Genomic DNA, 17,862 nt, shown 5'->3' with positions numbered 1-17,862 from the left:
AACCGGTGAGTCTCATTACATCGGGGAATCACTCTGAGAACATCTCTTTTTTTTTGACTGACTCTCCTTTGTCCCCGGTGGTTTTGGGTCACCCCTGGCTTTCATGCCACAACCCTAGCATTAACTGGTGCCAGAACACGGTCTCCTCCTGGAGCGATTATTGTCATGTTTCTTGTTTATTGTCTGCCCGTTATCCTGTTTCTCGTTCTATGTTGCAGGATGAGCATGCGGATCTATTAAACGTGCCCGTTATGTATCTTGACCTGAAGGGAGTGTTCAGTAAGTCCTGGGCAGCTTCTCTTCCTCCTCATCGTCCCTATGACTGTGCAATAGATTTAGTGTCAGGTACATCTCCGCCTAAGGGCAGGTTATACTCGCTTTCTACTTCAGAAAGGGAGGCCATGGAGAAATACATTTCTGATTCTCTGGCAGCCAAGATCATTCGCCCTTCCTCGTCTCCGGCAGGTGCAGGGTTTTTCTTGTGGAAAAGAAGGATGGTTCCTTGCGTCCCTGTATCGATTATCGAGGGTTGAACAGCATAACGATAAAGAATTCATATCCTTTGCCGTTGATGTCGTCGGCCTTCGAGAATCTGCAGGGTTCTTCTATTTTTACAAAGTTGGACCTTCGCAATGCCTATCATTTGGTCCGCATGAGGGAAGGGGATGAATGGAAAACTGCATTTAATACCCCCAGGGGGCATTTTGAATATTTGGTCATGCCGTTTGGGTTGTCCAATGCCCCCGCGAGTTTCCAGGCGATGGTTAATGATGTGCTGAGGGACATGGTGGATCGTTTCATTTGTCTACCTCGACGACATTTTGATTTTTTCTCAGTCGTTACAGGAACACACTCAGCACGTCAGACTAGTGCTTCAGAGGCTGTTAGAGAATGGGCTTTTTGTCAAGGCGGAGAAATGCGTTTTTCATGCACAGTCTGTTCCTTTCTTAGGGTACATTGTGTCGTCCGAGGGAGTACGCATGGATCCCGACAAGGTTAAGGCTGTGGTTAATTGGCAAACTCCTGATTCCCGCAAGGCCCTGCAGAGGTTTCTTGGGTTTGCCAATTTCTACCGGCGTTTTATTCGCAATTACAGCCAGCTAGCCGCCCCTCTGACTGCTTTAACCTCAACCAAAACGACGTTCAGGTGGTGTAGCGCGGCGGAGACTGCGTTTTCCAAACTCAAGAGTTGCTTCGTTTCAGCTCCTATTCTCATTGCCCCTGATTCCTCTCGTCAGTTTGTGGTTGAGGTCGACGCGTCAGAGGTGGGGGTTGGTGCGGTTCTGTCACAGCGTTCTTCCGCGGACGGCAAGGTTCACCCTTGCGCGTATTTTTCTCATCGTTTATCCCCTGCCGAGAGTAATTACGACATTGGTAATAGAGAGTTGCTGGCAGTCAAGCTTGCCTTGGAAGAATGGCGTCATTGGTTGGAGGGTGCGGGGAAACCTTTTATCGTCTGGACCGACCATAAGAATCTTGAATACATCAGTTCTGCCAAAAGGTTAAACTCTAGGCAGGCTCGGTGGGCATTATTTTTCGGTCGTTTCCGTTTTTCTATTTCCTACCGTCCAGGTTCCAAGAACGTTAAACCTGACTCTTTGTCCCGTATTTTTGACCAATCTGAACGCCCGCTGTCTCCCGAACCTATCGTGCCTCAGAAGATCGTGCTCTCTACGATGATTTGGGAGATCGAATCGAAGGTTCTAGCCGCCTTAAAAGGGGTAATGCCTCCGCCTGGTTGCCCACCGGGTCGTTTGTTTGTCCCAGAGGATTTAAGGTCCGACGTCATTCGTTGGGGTCATTCTTCCAAGATAGCTTGTCATCCAGGGATTAGTCGATCCATTTTTCTTATTAAACAACGGTTCTGGTGGCACTCTATGGCCCGTGACATACAAAGTTTTGTTTTGGCCTGCTCGGTTTGTGCCGTTTCTAAGACTTCCAATAGACCTCCTGCTGGACTCCTTCAACCGCTGTCAGTTCCATCGAGACCCTGGTCCCATATATCGCTAGATTTCGTTTCGGGACTCCCACCCTCCAAGGGCAACACGGTGGTTTTGACCGTGGTGGACCGGTTCTCGAAGGCAACTCATTTTGTTCCTCTGCCCAAATTGCCTTCTGCCAGAGAGACAGCGGTTGCTGTCATCGACCACGTTTTCCGCATTCATGGCCTCCCGGTGGACGTGGTCTCTGACAGGGGGCCTCAGTTTATCTCCAAATTTTGGAAAGAATTTTGTAATTTGTTGGGAACCAAGATCTTGAGCGCATGTTGCGGTGTTTGGTATCCCAGAACCCATCCTCATGGAGTCAGCAACTGTCGGTTGTGGAGTACGCGCACAATTCATTACCAGTGTCGTCTACGGGCCTATCTCCATTTAAGGCTAGTTTAGGTTACCAGCCACCTGTTTTTCAGAGTTTGGAATCCGAAGTCGCGGTCCCTTCTGCCCACGCCTTTGTCCAGAGGTGCGTCCGCACCTGGAGCAAGGCTAGAAGGGCTATCCTCCAGGTGAGGTCACGCACCAAGGCCCAAGCCGATCGCCACCGGTCTAAGCCTCCCGTCTACGTCGTTGGTCAAAGAGTGTGGCTTTCATCCAAGAATATTCCTCTCCGTACCGTTTCTAATAAGCTTGCTCCCAAATTCATTGGCCCATTTACTGTCACCAAAAAGATTAGTCCGGTGGCATTCCGCCTCAAACTTCCTCCTGCGTACAGGAGAATTCATCCCGTATTTCATGTTTCCAAATTAAAACCTGTTTTTTTTGCTACCATTAATCCGCCTACCCCAGTTCCCCCACCGCCGCAACTCGTAGATGGGGAACCGGTTTATTCGGTAAAACGTATTCTGGACTCTAGGCGGAGGGGACGCGGATTTCAATACTTGGTGGACTGGGAGGGTTACGGTCCTGAGGAGAGGAGTTGGGTTCCTGCCAAGGACATATTGGATCATTCACTTATTGATGATTACAATCAACAGGTAAGTTCCCCGGGAAGCGCCAAGCGGCGTTCCTAGGGGAAGGGGTACTGTCACGGTTCATGGATCCGTGTGTTCATTCCTGCTTGTTTGCCTTATGTTCTGTGTACTGATTAGTGTTCCCTTGGCAGCCTGGGTGCTAATTAGCAATCAGCTTGGCGGCACCTGTAGTGCATTGCCGGCTGCCTATATCTGCCCTGCTATCCCTAAACTCCTTGTCAGATCGTTGTGACTCTTGCTCTGTGTTCACCCTTAGTCTCTTGTCGGATCTGTCCAGGAGTAGTGGATATTATCTTTCTGGCTGAGGACTACCAGTGGAGATTATCATTCTTGCTGAGGACTACCAGTAGCCGTTGGGTTCTTCGGGACGGTTGGACTAGATCTGTATATGATCGGAGATCAGCATCTAGACACTACTCACTTTGGTTTCCTCCTATTATTGTCCTGTCTTTGCTCTCATTATAGCATTAAATCTGTTTACACTTGCGATTGGATCTTGTGTTCTCTCGGCCGTGACAAATATAAGAAACTCAAAGATTAATGAACATTAAATACTGTTTCTCATTACTGAAAAACACATAAAACAACACTTCATTAAGAAAATGAGACTGCTCTCAAAATGCAGTGCAAAGCATGCTGGGAAATATAACTCCTCTGTTTAGTTGTAACAATTATATGTTAACACAACTTATGTGTCTACTTATGACGTTTGCATGGTATTTATATTTACACATTTTGCAGACGCTTTTATCCAAAACTTTTACATTGCATTGTATTATACATTTTGTTTCTGACCTGGGTTCGAACCCATGACATTGGCATTGCTAGTGCCATGCTCTAACAATTGAGCCCAGTTGCTGAAAAAAACACCAAAATTAATAAGACAAACGCTCTGTTTTGATGGGCGTTGTGCATTAAAGACTTGGAAGAAAACGCCCACTGCTATGATTGGATAGCAGTTTGCAATCTAAACTTAGTTGGAGGCTTCTGTGAATTTGGTTAGAGACATCACGTTAGGTTACTCATTCACCCTATTTGCACAGGATTAGTATTATCTGGGGACCTTGTGTGATTTATAAATGACCTCCCACATCTGTATTTCATGTGGCGCATTCGCACGAGATAAATGAAGTCTGTGATTTTACTCAAATTCACTGACTTGAGTCATGACAACCTGCTTGTTCTTAATGGGTTTGTCGTGTAGCGCATATATTTAAATTATAATGGATTCTAATGCACAGTGTTAGTCAACTCACTATTTAAAAGGGATCATAAAAATAAGGTGTAAACATATATTTTTATGAAATAAGTTTCAAAAGTACAAATGCATATAAAAAGTATAAGAAATGAATATCACTTTTAGAAACATGAGCTCATACAAGAGCTAATGCTAGTCTTGTCTGTGTGCAAACAGTACGAACTGTCAAAATATTCCATAAAAGAATTGTTATTAAACACCGCATCTATTATCTAATGTATATATTTGTGTACAATGAATAAAAAACTATGGACAAAAGCAACAAAATAAAAGATGGAGTATCGGCTTTTAGGTCCAACTTCACGCATCCACATCAAAAGTTGTCAGAATAAAGACCAAATTACTGGTTTTACTAAAAGACGAACAACAGCCAGCTAAACATAAAACATTTCCAAATGCAGCTTTAAAGCAGTGGGCTTGTCATACAATGATTCTTCTCATGCTTCTCATACAAGGTGTGCGGGAGACCCAACCCAGATTAGAGTTCAATAACGGGAACACCATAATGAAATATTATAGTGCCAGAGCTACACTATTACAGAATCTAAAATCAGTAGAAGAAACAGTAAAAGAAATTATATTTTAGGGATTGGGCGGCATAAAATTATACAAATCTAATAAATCAACAACACAACAAACATGATCGATAATACTTGGTAAAAAGCTATCCAAAGTGTGCCCATTCATCCTGATGAAAGTGGGTCGGCTGGCACAGCAACTCTATGCACAGCAGCTTTTGAATGGTTGTCAATGAAGAAAAAAACTCTGTAATGTAATAAGTGGTATGTGAGGCTTTGTGTGAGGTCGGAGGTTGCTTCGTGATAATGCTCCACTGGCTGTGTGTTATTTCAGATGTAAAACTGACAATGTGCACACAAAGGCACATATTTGGAACATGATTTGTTGGCATTTAATTTTTCTAAAACATTTGAATTAAAACAGCTGGATATGTAGGTCTTGAAGATCATAGATAGTCTTTAGTAACTTTTACAAGGTACAAAAAATCTTGAATGAACTCGTCGTGTGTAATCTGAATTTTAACTTCATTTAAATTTCAGGTATGTTTTCGAGGAGTTGCGTGTGAATCATAATGGAAGAGGACTGTTGAAACCTTAGTCTTTAAGCTATTAGACATTTTGCTTTTTCTCGATTAACTAACACAAGCCTGGTATGTAAAGCGCTCTCTCTACCAACCCACTCACAAATGTTCATTAAAAATGTATAAAAACAAACCTCTTCTAGCACAGCCATTAGTATCCATTAGAGGCTTAATCCCAGAACCTGTGCAGAATGATAATATTCAGCATGTTCATGAAGAACATGGTCATAGAAAGGGTGTGAAAACTGAAAGGATTCCTTACGTGAAAAGAGTATTAGTGAAACAACAGCCATTCAGGAACTAATAAAGAACAGCTTCCATTTAGGAAGCGTGAACAAGAACATGAAGCATTTGTGGAATTGAACATCACTGGAGTTGAGCTTTACTGGGGTTGGGCATTACTGGAGCATTACAGAGCCTGTCCTCCTCTAAAATTGTTCATGAAGCTATGAACTGTGCATTCAATTCACTAGTTTTGAGTTACATGTGGCATTTGACCAAAACAAAACATAAACATGTGTTTTCATTTACAAGTAAAGTGTGAACTTTTTACTCGGCCCCTAATCCACCATTTTCCAGTTGGGAAACATTTTATTATGCAATGCTCTACCAATTCAGTAACACAATCCACACAATTTGAATATTAATAATAAAATATACATTTTAATAACATTCGAGAAACATTTCGTTTACATGACGATTCTAATTTCATTTCTATTATCGGAAGAACGGGGCCAGTTGTCACATAGGTTTGTTCTAGTTTTTTGCCCGTGCGCGGTGTATGAGCTCTGATTAGGAAAATTAAATGTAAGGTTGGGATAAATTGGTTTACTTAAGCTTATAGAGAAATTGGCTATCAAAACTACACCTAAATAACACTAAACACAGTAGCCCTTATTTTTCTTACAAAATAAAAATAAGCAGTGGAGGAATAAAGCATATGTAACATAAGCAACGAACCCACACAACTCTCAGACACACACTTCTCTATCGGTCATCCAGGGTGATGTCTCGGGACATCTGATGTTCTCTGTTTCATTCACAGCACTAATTGAAAATGAACTGAACAGTGCAGACAACATTCGCTTGCAGATGGGCTCTCCAAGACCCCAAACGTAATTAGTGTAACATTACAGAGGACAGATGAAGTGTTATCCAATCGCAATTCGTGTGTAATCACTTCTCAAAAGATTAGGAAAAGTCAAGACGTTTTAAAGTAACACCTAAATTGTGGCACATTTTTGAGCAATTAAAAATCTTTCTGACACGGAACCGAACAAATGTTAAAGTAACCCTCTCATCTCTATCAGCGCTGAAGCTTGAGACATTAAGAGGGGCAAAGCTCAAAAACTCAACGATGTCCTTCTCAGGCTGATCAGCAGGTGCTGTTTAATGAGCGAATTGTGCACAGCTGCTTTTTCAAGACGTCAGCCTGGGAATGGTTAATTAATCAGATTGTCTCTCTCTCTCTCTCTCTCTCTCTCTCACTACATAACAGAACGCTAATCCATCATTTTCAGCTTTATATGGGGGTTCGCTGAACACACCATGCAGCAGTTTTCCAAATGGAGCTCTTACAGTAAGACCTATTTTCCACACTTCAGTACACCATTTGATCTTGGGCACATTGTTAAAGCCCGAAAAATGTGATATTACATACAAAGGCTCTGTACTAAAACTTAGCGTGATGCCTACGTTGGCTGCATTTTAAAGCATCACGCTTCCAAAAAAAAGCTTGTGCTTCTGGCCAAAATCTAGGACAGTATCACTTGTTTTTTAAGATGAAGGCAATAGTAGTACAACATTCCTGTAAGATGTTACACCAATTGAACATTTTACTTTTAATACTTCAAATCACAGTTAGTGTATAAGGTTTTACCACACAGAAATGTAACATCGGTCAAGTTTTTCTCTGCCGCATACCTATGCAGGGCATTTTAATTTCCATCTCTGTCTGTTAGGATGGTCCCTTTGAAGGCCTATGTGGGCGGTAGAGAGCAAGGTGAAGTCAAACACTATAACTGCAACCCAGAAGTCTTTTATTAATTGAATCCCAGAGGACAGGCCATTGCCTCATAGGTTCTCTGCCTGCAGAAGTCCTCAGAAAGCTCTGCACATTTCCACGGAATTGGATAGATGTAATTTATAAAACGTTACACATTTCTCAACCCTTCAGGTGTTTGTTTTTCAAATAATTTGGCAAATGTAATTATGTTTTCAGATACTAGTACGAGTTAGGTACGGTACAACAGGCCCTAAAAGGGCTCGTTTTTTCTACCAAACTGTAAACGTTATCATATGTGCATAAGTAGTGATACATCTTGAACATTTTTCACTAACATCCCTGATATTGACACACATTTTACATTCAGAAAATTGAGTGACAGTTCACCCCTAAATAAAATAAAAATCTATCATTCATTTATCCTCTTTTCATTTCAAACCTGTTTGACTTTCCTTCTTTCTGCAGAACACAAAAGAAGATATTTTGAGGAATGTTGTGATGAAACCCATTGACTTGCACCGATTTTGCGTTCATACAATGGAACTGAATGGGTTCCCAATATTGTCTGTTTCGCATAAGAAAGAAAGGCATACAGGTTTAAAATGACAAGAGGGTAAATAAATGAGGACGGAACTTTTATTTTTGGGTGAACTATCACTTTAAGGGCCTTGAAGTACAGGCTGTGGGTCTTTTGTCCCAAAAAAGCTTTAACAAACTGCTTTTCACAATTTCTTGTCAGATTAATTCATAAAATATTCCCTCTCTCTCTAAAAGGCTTATGCGTCTTCCTCACGGACATGTTCTTTTATGACATCGCTGTCAGGGATATGGCCTCTAGCATGATCTATTTTCATACCCGTAAAAAGTGATGACCAAAGACGAATGGGTGCGCTTCGCAGACAGAACTGCTATTTGCAGCTCAAAGACCTCAGTATAATCAAGTCTGTTAAAGGCCAGCACAAAACCCACCATTACCCCCATTAAATAACCCATAAACTAACACTCTCTAAATGCCAGCAGATGAATTAGACGTGCAGACGCCCAGAGCAGGTGGACGTAAAGACCAACGTGTTATTAATGTACCTTCGGTTCGGATGCTGAATGGGGAATCGCCCAACCGCTTGGCCGAGAACTGGCCCCCCAGAGAGGTCATTAAGAAGCACAGACTGAAGAAGCCGATGCCTGCCACAAAAATCCTGCAGTGAAGAGAACAAGACAGAGAGATGTATGAATGTACTGGGCTGACACAAAGACTGTGTAGGTGAGAGGGTGCCCACCCAGACGATAATGAGACCATTATAAATTCTTAATTACAATTCTGTGCTTTATCTCTGTGTGGCCACGTACAATCTTTAATGAAAGTGTATTTAGGGTACGCTCACAATAAAGGTGCATCCATGCCATAGAAGAACATGTTTTTGTTCAAATGGTTCCATAAAGAACCTTTAACATCGGAAGAACCTTTCAGCTTCACAAAATGCTCTTTGTGGCAAAAATAGGTTCTTCAGATTTTAAAATGGTAAACAAGAGATTGAGTGGTTCTTTGTGGAAGCAAAAATGGATCTTCTATTGCATCGCCCCGAAGAACATTTTAGCACCTTTATTTTTTTGAGCGTAAGTGCACTTTCTTTAAAGAGTGGTTCAGCCAAAAAAATGAAAACTTCATCCCCTCATGTCATATCACACCTTTATATCATATTGTTATTTCAGAAAAATGTTGAATGCTATTCAGCAACTTGTGATTCCACAGAAACCACTGACATCTGAGGATTAAGTGGTGTGAAGTTTATGATTACACTAAAACATTAAGTCAAAAATAAATGCTTTGTCCAAATAATTATTTATGTGGCAACTTTTAGTGGGAGTGCAGCTGTGACGCGTAAGAGGAGACCTGGCCCCCCCGGCTGAGACGATAAAAAACATTTATTTATCAGTGGAGTTTGGGTTCCTCGCCACAGGGCATTGTTGGCTTGCTCATCGTGAGACTGCATTCATTAGATATTATTTTACTAGAATGATCTTGCTTCTTCTTTAAACGCCATGCACTTTGCTGTGTTTTACCTTTTCTGTGTTTTTTATTTTCTCATGTAAAGCGGCTTTGGAAGAATGCACAATGCTAAAAGCGCTATTTAAATAAAATGTAAATGAATTAATATGTTGCAGAATAATGTGCAGAAAGATGGTTATTATTATCAGAAAGATGGTTATTACTTTTGGAGACATGGGTGTTGCCATGTCTCCAAGAGTGACAAAAACATTGGTTGATAGACGTCGGCACAAATATGCAGAATAAGAACGAAGATATAAATGCTGATGCCAATTGGACGATTTAGGGTACTTTTATTTGTTTGTGTTGTGTCGTCAGTATCAGGATGCCTTGAATTGAGACCGACACTAACAGGTTTAGATACTAAATCATGCAAGAGCAATAGTTTTACTTACTAATGTCCTTGTAGAACTGCTTATACAGCGTTCAGCCATGATTCATTTATTCTGTTTCATGTCAAATAAAACAGCTTTAATTAGACTGGAGTATTCATCAATAGAGTTCTTTTTCATTATTTTCGTGCTTTTTCATCGTTATTTGAATCTTGGCATTTCTGTAAAATGACCTCCAAAACAAGTAGAGAAGGGCCGCTGCTCAATGTGTTTTAACAACCTATTCTTATCAATTCTTAATAAATAACACGCTGTTGCAATATCGTTTAATACGTACGCCAAAGTTCAATTGTGTGTGCATATGATACGGCAATCCTTTCAACACTATTTGAATGTAAACACTATTGAAATGTAAAGGATGTGGAAACACTGAAATAAATTTAAAAATACTGTGATGTTTAGACTTTGGGGTCGGGGTAGAGGTTATTATATGCACGCACGCTAAAATTAGCATACATGCAAGCACAATTGATTTTTGGAGAATGAATCAAACAATACTGCAACAGCGTGTTCTTTATAAGTAATTGATGAGAATAGATTGTTAAGACGCATTGAGCTGCGGTCCTCCTCTACTTGCTTTGGAGGTCATTTTACAGAAATGCCAAGATTCTAATTCCTCAGACACATCGAGCTCTCATTAAGGAACCGTTTAAATGCATTGAGTGCTTGTCCGCTGCTGGGGCTTGTTCAAAAACAAACAGATCTGGACGATATTTACGCCTTAAAACAAAGTGACGTTATTCATCCACGGCAAACTATTGTTTTTCAAAACAGACATTTCGACAAAGTGGAGAGAATATCTCATGTTGCAAAGTCACAAACTATTCAAAAGCAATTAAATTGTGAATAATCACACGTTTAAAAACATTTGGTTTTATATGGCACAACAATCTGACATATCTATGATACGCATGTTTTATTACCTGCACGGCATGCTTATGTTGTAACCAACATTTTGTAAGGTTTATACAACGTGATCAATGCACTTGACTGGTATCGAAAGAATTCAACAATAAATCAATTTAGATGCATGGTGACTGACTATTCAAATGTGTTTTAAAGGGATATTTCACCGCAAAATAAATATTCTGTCATCATTTACTCACCCTCAGATTGTTTTAAACCTGCATACATTTCTTTGTTCTGATGAACACAGAGAAAGATATTTGGACGAATGTCGGTAACCGAGCAGATCTCGCCCCCCATTGACTCCCAGAGTAGGGAAAATAAATACAATGGAAGTCAATGGGGGTGAGATACTGACATTCTTCCAAAGATCTTACTTTGTGTTTATCAGAACAAAGAAATGTATACAGGTTTGAGACAATCTGAGAATGAGTAAATGATGACAGAATGTTCGTGTTTGGGTGAACTATCCCTTTAAGGGTGATTTGATCCAAACCTGTGTTCCTATTCACACTGTGCTGTTTCTATGGTGGAGATGGTGGTCTAGTTGGTTAAACCACTGAACTGGTAAATCAAAGGTTGCTGGTTCAATCCCAGCATCCACCACCAGTGTGTCCTTGAGCAAGACACTTTACTCCATGTTGCTCCAGGGGGATTGTCCCTGTAATAAGTGCACTGTAAATCGCTTTGGATAAAAGCGTCTGCCATATGCCTAAATGTAAATGTAAATGTTTCAGATCAGCCGTTTATACATGTTGTGTGTTGACATGAGTGCCTGATATCCTTTTAGTCTTTTTTAATAACGCTTTAACAGACAAAAGCCTGTTCTTTAATTATACCTTTACATTAGCTCTTCAATTCCATTGTGATAGGCATTGTGCCAATAATAAAGTTCTACTGAATCTTAGAACAACAATTTAAGTTCATTATATTTCACAAATACATCTCCATTTTAACAGTCCTCCCACTTTCCACATCCTAAGCAACAAATCAATTCATCCCGATTTGTAGCAGCACTACAGATGTTTAAAAAAGTGAATTTTGTTTCATCGCGTTTGAAGAGAAGATTACAGAGAGGTATTTTGTGCCTTATCAAAAAAAATAGCTTCGAACGTTGACAACGTCGAACATTGGGTTGTGATAAAAAAGATGTTCGCGTAATTCTGGTAAAAATGACCTTAGGACAAAAAAGGTTCTGACCCGCCTGCCGGATTCGCGTTTCTTTCAGAAAAAGCGCGAAAGATGACATCAGTGAGTCTCATTTCTCAGATACATTCACTATTGTTATAGTTTATGAAATCTTCTCTCCAGAGACGAACATGGTGCCACGAAATAACATCTTCACGCAAACAACATTTGCAAAAGTCAACACTTAGTCACACTTGGAGATGTTCTCTGTAGAAGTGCTCGATGTGGTAGCAATGTGATGGTAAAGAATCAAAGTTCGTGTCGTTCTTGAAAAAAAATGATTCTATAATTATTTTTTTACCGACTTCACGTGTCAATGGTTTTAAACTTAAGTATCATGATAAAAACAACTTATGAAATAGCCCATGTCTGAATGACCTTATATTGGGTCACAGATCATTTAAAGGGTCGCTTTGGGCAATAGCCGTTTGTTTTCTAGGCTATCAACGCCGGATTTACCTGTTCAGTCTATTTAATATGAAGTAAGTCTTACCTGAAAGGTTTGAACGTCAGAAGGCATCTTCTCCCCATAGTTATACACTCGGTATTAACAGCAATCATTTTCCCCACTGTACGACCACATGCAAACTACACAATGCATCCCTTGTGTTCATCATGTTGCTTTATCCTGTCTCCGTTGTGAGTTTGCAGTCAAACACGCTCCTTTTCGTGAAATCTCTTCGATGAAGTTGCCGAAAAACGCGATGCACCGTAAGTCCAAAGATGTCTGGGGAAAGTAATCACGAGGTCATGTTGTTGGTCACGTTAACTCTTGTTCATTACAGTTTCCAAACAGCGCCAGAAGTCAATCGACAAAGACAACAGTCCATGTCGGAAAATAATGAGGGAAGTATGAATGAGTCCAGCAGAAGCTCCTGAGGGGAATGAACGCGCGCGTCCCTCCAGAACTCACTGCGCATTAACTGAACCAAACCCAGCGTCACCACGAGACCGGATCATTTCAAAGGCATACGTGGAGTTTGCTGTTTTATATGAGCCATCACCTGTATCTTCTTTGAGAAAGACATTGTTTCGGTTTCTCAGTGTAACGGGAACGCGACTGAGTGGTTGGAGAGGAATGGTTTAAAAGCACAAACCGCGCCGCTGTAGTTTCAGCACGCTGGACAGCGCTCAATGCAAGAGACGTCAAGAGCGCCATCCCATGGTTTTATACCAATTTACCGTGAAAATCTCATCTGGCACAAGAGGAATAAGGCTATTTTATCCAGACATTGTATATTTGTGTTTTGTTAGGGCTGGTAGAACCTTGTTTTCTTATGGAACCTAACAGCATCGCAAAGAACCTTCAATGGACCATTTATTTATTACCAGCATGTGTTGAATTAATTTGTGATTTGTCTGTGTCTAGGAAAGAAGACATTTTCTCATTACTGTATTAAACCAATACGAATCATTATGAAAGTCATCTTTAAGAAAATTTCAATAAACACAAATGAAGCATTCGGTCAAAGAGGAGCCAACTCAACAGCTGGGTTTGTCCCTTTTAAACCTAGTATTTTTTTAGAGAGCTTCCTCAGACCATTTGTGTCTCTTGCACCGCTTTTGTTTCTGCTGGTCTCATCGTCAATATATTTGAGCCACGAGAACCCAGAGGACTATTAGCAGTGCAGCCCACACCCCCAGATGACACACTTCATATCCAGCGCTGAATCTGAGAGATCAGCCATTAATGAAAGACTCTCTCTGTACAGTTTAAGATGCTGAGGATCTACTTTCAAAATAAGAAAATCAATACTCCTCTATTTCCCAGAGCTGGAATCGCACAGTAGCAGTATAACTACAAAAAGAAGTACAGTGGTGTACAGAACTTTCAGGCTGTGTGAAATCCATATAATCTTGAATCCATATAGTTTCAGTGCACCTGCAGGGTGGCAGAATTTCTAATGGTTGCTGAGGGAAGCGTGTTTGAAAAAGAAAATGGTAATTTAAAAAACAATGCAAATACATCATACAACACCAATAATGCAATGACATGCTCCTCAAATGTATAATAAATAGTAAAGAGGGAAAATAACATGGTGCGGTCTTTACAGTACAAGAAGTAAATAAATTGTGAGTGCTACTTGTCCAAACTCACCACAGTAATGATAGGGTGCTGTGAGCGGTTGCCAGAGATTTGCTGTGGTGTTGCTACCAGGTGGTTGTTTACTAGCCAAAGTCTCTATGTGACATATTTCTTAGATCTCTCCTACAACGTAAATCTGTATGATTTGAACTATTTTATCATTCACATCAAAAAATGCACATAGTCATTTATATCACTCACACAAAGTGCTGGGTTGTTTTTGACGCATACTGGGAAATATTGGACAGAACACTCTGCTTGGTTAAAATGACCCAATGCTGGGTTCTTTTTTACTCAATTGCTGGGTACTCTTCCTCCAACTATGAGTGGAAACAACCCAGCGTGTTCTGTACAGTATCTACCCAGCATGCGTCAAAAACAACCCAGCACTATTTAGAGCACATGCCTGTAGCGCAAACTGATTCTTGTTTTAGCAAGCCCCACCAATAATCAGAATAAACGATTCGTATGCCAAATAACTGTGGGATGTTTAAGGTTGCTAAGCAACATAGAACATAATAGACTTCCAGCTTAGATATGCTTCGAAAACGGCTAATTGAAGCTCAGTTGAAATGATCAGCTTTAAAAAAGAGGACCATTTTAACTATTTGTTTAAAACACACCCTGAGGACAGCCTAATGTCTTTAACAAGCTCTATAACTTCCACATAGTTTTTAAAATTCTGTGGTTACTCACGAAAAACAAGAGAAATATAAATGACTCCAGTTGGAGTGACACTCTTTCTGTGACACTATTTTAATTCTTACGCTTGTCGGCACCAAGTGGTCCAGTGGACTGTGCACCGACATATTGTGCAGCAGCACTTCTGGCGACCTGAGTTTGAATCCCGGCTTGTGGTCCTTTCCCAGCTTCCGATGCCCTCTCTATCATCCCATAATGTCCTGTCTCACTCTCCACTGTCCATACATAGATGCAAAAGAACAACAACCAAAATTCTTATCACTTTGAATCCAATGTAAATGCGATCCCTAACTTGCTTTTTAAAGATAACTTGTTATATAATTCCAATATAATATAACTGTTTAAATAACATTATTCTTTACCTTTTACATGCATTGCTGAATTGACACACGGAAGTACACAGTGCCAGTGCGCAATCTCGATTTTACACCTGCCTCCTATAGCTTCTCATTTGTCTCGTTCTTCTCGTCATAAGCCAGCCAGTCAACTTGTGTGTTTAGATGCCAATATAGCACTTCAGGCTCACAACTCATCAATTTCAATTAGATCTTACCTTTACTCTAAACGCACTCATTCATTCATGTATGTTAAGAGCTATCCACCCACTGCAACTACTGAGAATCTAATTTAACATTGCTCATCCGAGCCTTTTCAAATTTGGTATGAAAGCTGCTTTTAAAAGCACGATACTATGGAAGACTGCACTTCGCTGGTCCTTTTGACACAAAACCTTAAGGAATGATGATAATAACAGAACCAAGACTCAAAAATCATAATACATTTGATGGATTATTACTGTTTGTAGTGTAGTATTCACTCTCGGTATTACTTCTTTAGGGATATATAAAAAATATTAAACCTACTAAACATTAGCATATAGAATCATTCATCACACACCATGTTCACTTTGAGCAGCTGTTTTCTGATAGTTTTCAATGTAAGTCGTGGTATACTCTACATGAAACTAGGGACCTGGGCCACATGTAAAAAGATCAAATGATCTGTAATTGTTATTGGGAGAAAATGTATTTAAATGTATTTGCACAAATTAAACAATTAAATAGTGGGCTCGTAAACAACCCATATACAAAGCTTAATTTTAAACTTCTGTTAACCAGTCCTTCATGGCCTGCCATAGATAAGAAGCAATATTAGCAAGAATGTAATAATACAAATGATCGTCTTAAAACAATATTTTTAACAAATGTAAAGAGCTGGTTTATACAATTGAACGCTTTCCAAAGTTTTGATCATGGTGTGACTGATTGTCCTGCTTCACATTGTTGTGATTGAAAACGTGTTTGTTGTGATGTTGTTGTGTATAGTTTGTGTAATCAATCTTCCACTAATGAAAGTTGCTTTTAATGACTTTATAGACTGTTCTGTGCATGATTAATGGCAATCTGTGTCTCTCGTGCTTCGGTTCCACCCATGTGTACTGGTTATGTTCGCCCTCATGAATCACATGTATCGTGAATGAGAGAACTGGAGGTGCAGAGATAAAGTGTGTATATTAAACATGTCTTAAACGTGCATTAGTCACAACCTTTTGTAGGGTCATTTGTCTCACGTCCTGCTAGTGAAGACAACTATAGCAACTCTACCAGAACCCTGAGCTGGGGCCAGTGACCAATATACTGGCCAGACTCCATCACATGATGGACTATCTTAATATACTGAATGGAGCTGATGATACCCATGCTCAATCCAACAAATCACATGTTGTTTCACATTTCCGGCAGTGCAATATATAATAAGGACTTTTATATAATATTTTAAAGCTTCTAAATGCTTTTCTCAAATATGTTTGATTGACGTTTGAGTAAAAATTATCTATTTTCAATCTCCTGCTTCAAATGATTTCATAAATCGATAAAGGGAAGAATATGATAAGCATAAGAAATGAATGAAGATTATAATTTTTTTCTGTTTTGTGACATTATGAATAGTGAGGTTAAAAATTTTCATTTTTCAAATTGCGCACATTAATAAACACGAATATACTGTATAAACCTAAACAGTATATTTGTGATTTTTTGTTAATAATTTATACTTAAGTCCCTTTTCACTACGCACCTGTTCCTTGTGCAAATAATTATGCAATTTCATTTTTAATACAGTTAATTTGGCAATCCAGCATCTGCTGAATTCTGCATTTGGTTAAGTAAGATATTATCATAAAGTATGTTATCGTACTGTAAGTTGTTTTCATGTCACATTTCTAACAATATGGTCACTGTTGTGGTAGTCATTACTCAGTATGGCTGTAGGTAAAACAGAGGGTGACATTTATTCACATTATTAATTCATTAATGTCATCCAAATCTAAAAAGCCACTCGCTCAATGCAACCAAGCCACAACAATATAAACACACGATACAGAAATATAGATGTTAGAATATGATATATTATGAAATAAATGATCACAGAAGAAAACTGTCTGTAAGAGTGTCATGTTTTCAGTTTTGTATGTTTTGACAAGAACAGGCCTGAAGAAAGTTGAGGGTTGGCCATTTTCAGGCATATTGATGCATCCTAGATGTCATTTTTTAAAAAGCACTTGAAAAGTGCATTAACATGATATTAACATTTATTAAAACTTCTGAGTTTAACTGCATGACACAATTGTCTACAATCTCAATAAGGTGGTCTACATGAAGGGCTATAGCCTACTGTGTACAGTATAGAGTTTCATTATACTCTAAAGCTATGTGTCTGAGTTCTTATCATTTCTTTAGAGTCAAAACAATTTTAACAAGAAAACTAAATGAACTTAACATATCTTTACCAGTACATTGCAGTCAATAATTTACAGTAATATCACGAAATAAATGCAATCTCGTGGTCCCCTTTTATTATAGAAGATTAGAACTCAAGTCAGCATGGTTTTATCGTCAGATGTTTGACCTAAGACAGTCTGAACATTTACAGGTGCAGTTTAACATTTTTGGGAGGATTTATTGACAGAATAGCAATACAATATGCATATACATAATGAGTTCATCGGTGTATAAAGACCTCACATAATGAGGCATTATGTTTTTATTACCTTAGACGGACCTATTTCTGTTTACATACACAGCGGGTCCCCTTACATGGAATCCACCATGTTGTTTCTACAGTAGCCCTAAACGGACAAACTGCTCTATAACGCGCGTTATCTCCTTTGGCAAATTAGCAAAACTGTGACGACATCTTAGTTCTGTGTCAG

The 17,862-nt window shown here is 39.5% G+C and overlaps 1 protein-coding gene across 1 annotated transcript in view; it reads right to left on the bottom strand.

Annotated features, from left to right (window-relative positions):
* LOC130426821 (alpha-1,6-mannosylglycoprotein 6-beta-N-acetylglucosaminyltransferase B) overlaps positions 1-12,918 on the bottom strand; it is a 127,282-nt gene extending 114,364 nt beyond the window's left edge. Inside the window, exons 1-2 of the mRNA XM_056753773.1 lie at positions 12,357-12,918; positions 8,414-8,526 (exon numbers count right to left, since the gene is read on the bottom strand). Coding sequence (XP_056609751.1) covers positions 8,414-8,526; positions 12,357-12,424 — 181 coding nt within the window. The 5' untranslated portion in view covers positions 12,425-12,918. The remainder of the gene's footprint in view (positions 1-8,413; positions 8,527-12,356) is intronic.
* Positions 12,919-17,862: the final 4,944 nt, after the last annotated feature.

Source organism: Triplophysa dalaica, chromosome 7 (assembly GCF_015846415.1).
Source record: "Triplophysa dalaica isolate WHDGS20190420 chromosome 7, ASM1584641v1, whole genome shotgun sequence".
Lineage (NCBI taxonomy): Eukaryota > Metazoa > Chordata > Actinopteri > Cypriniformes > Nemacheilidae > Triplophysa > Triplophysa dalaica.
Note: the sequence above shows the minus strand (reverse complement) of the source record. Positions and strands in the feature narration are given on the sequence as shown.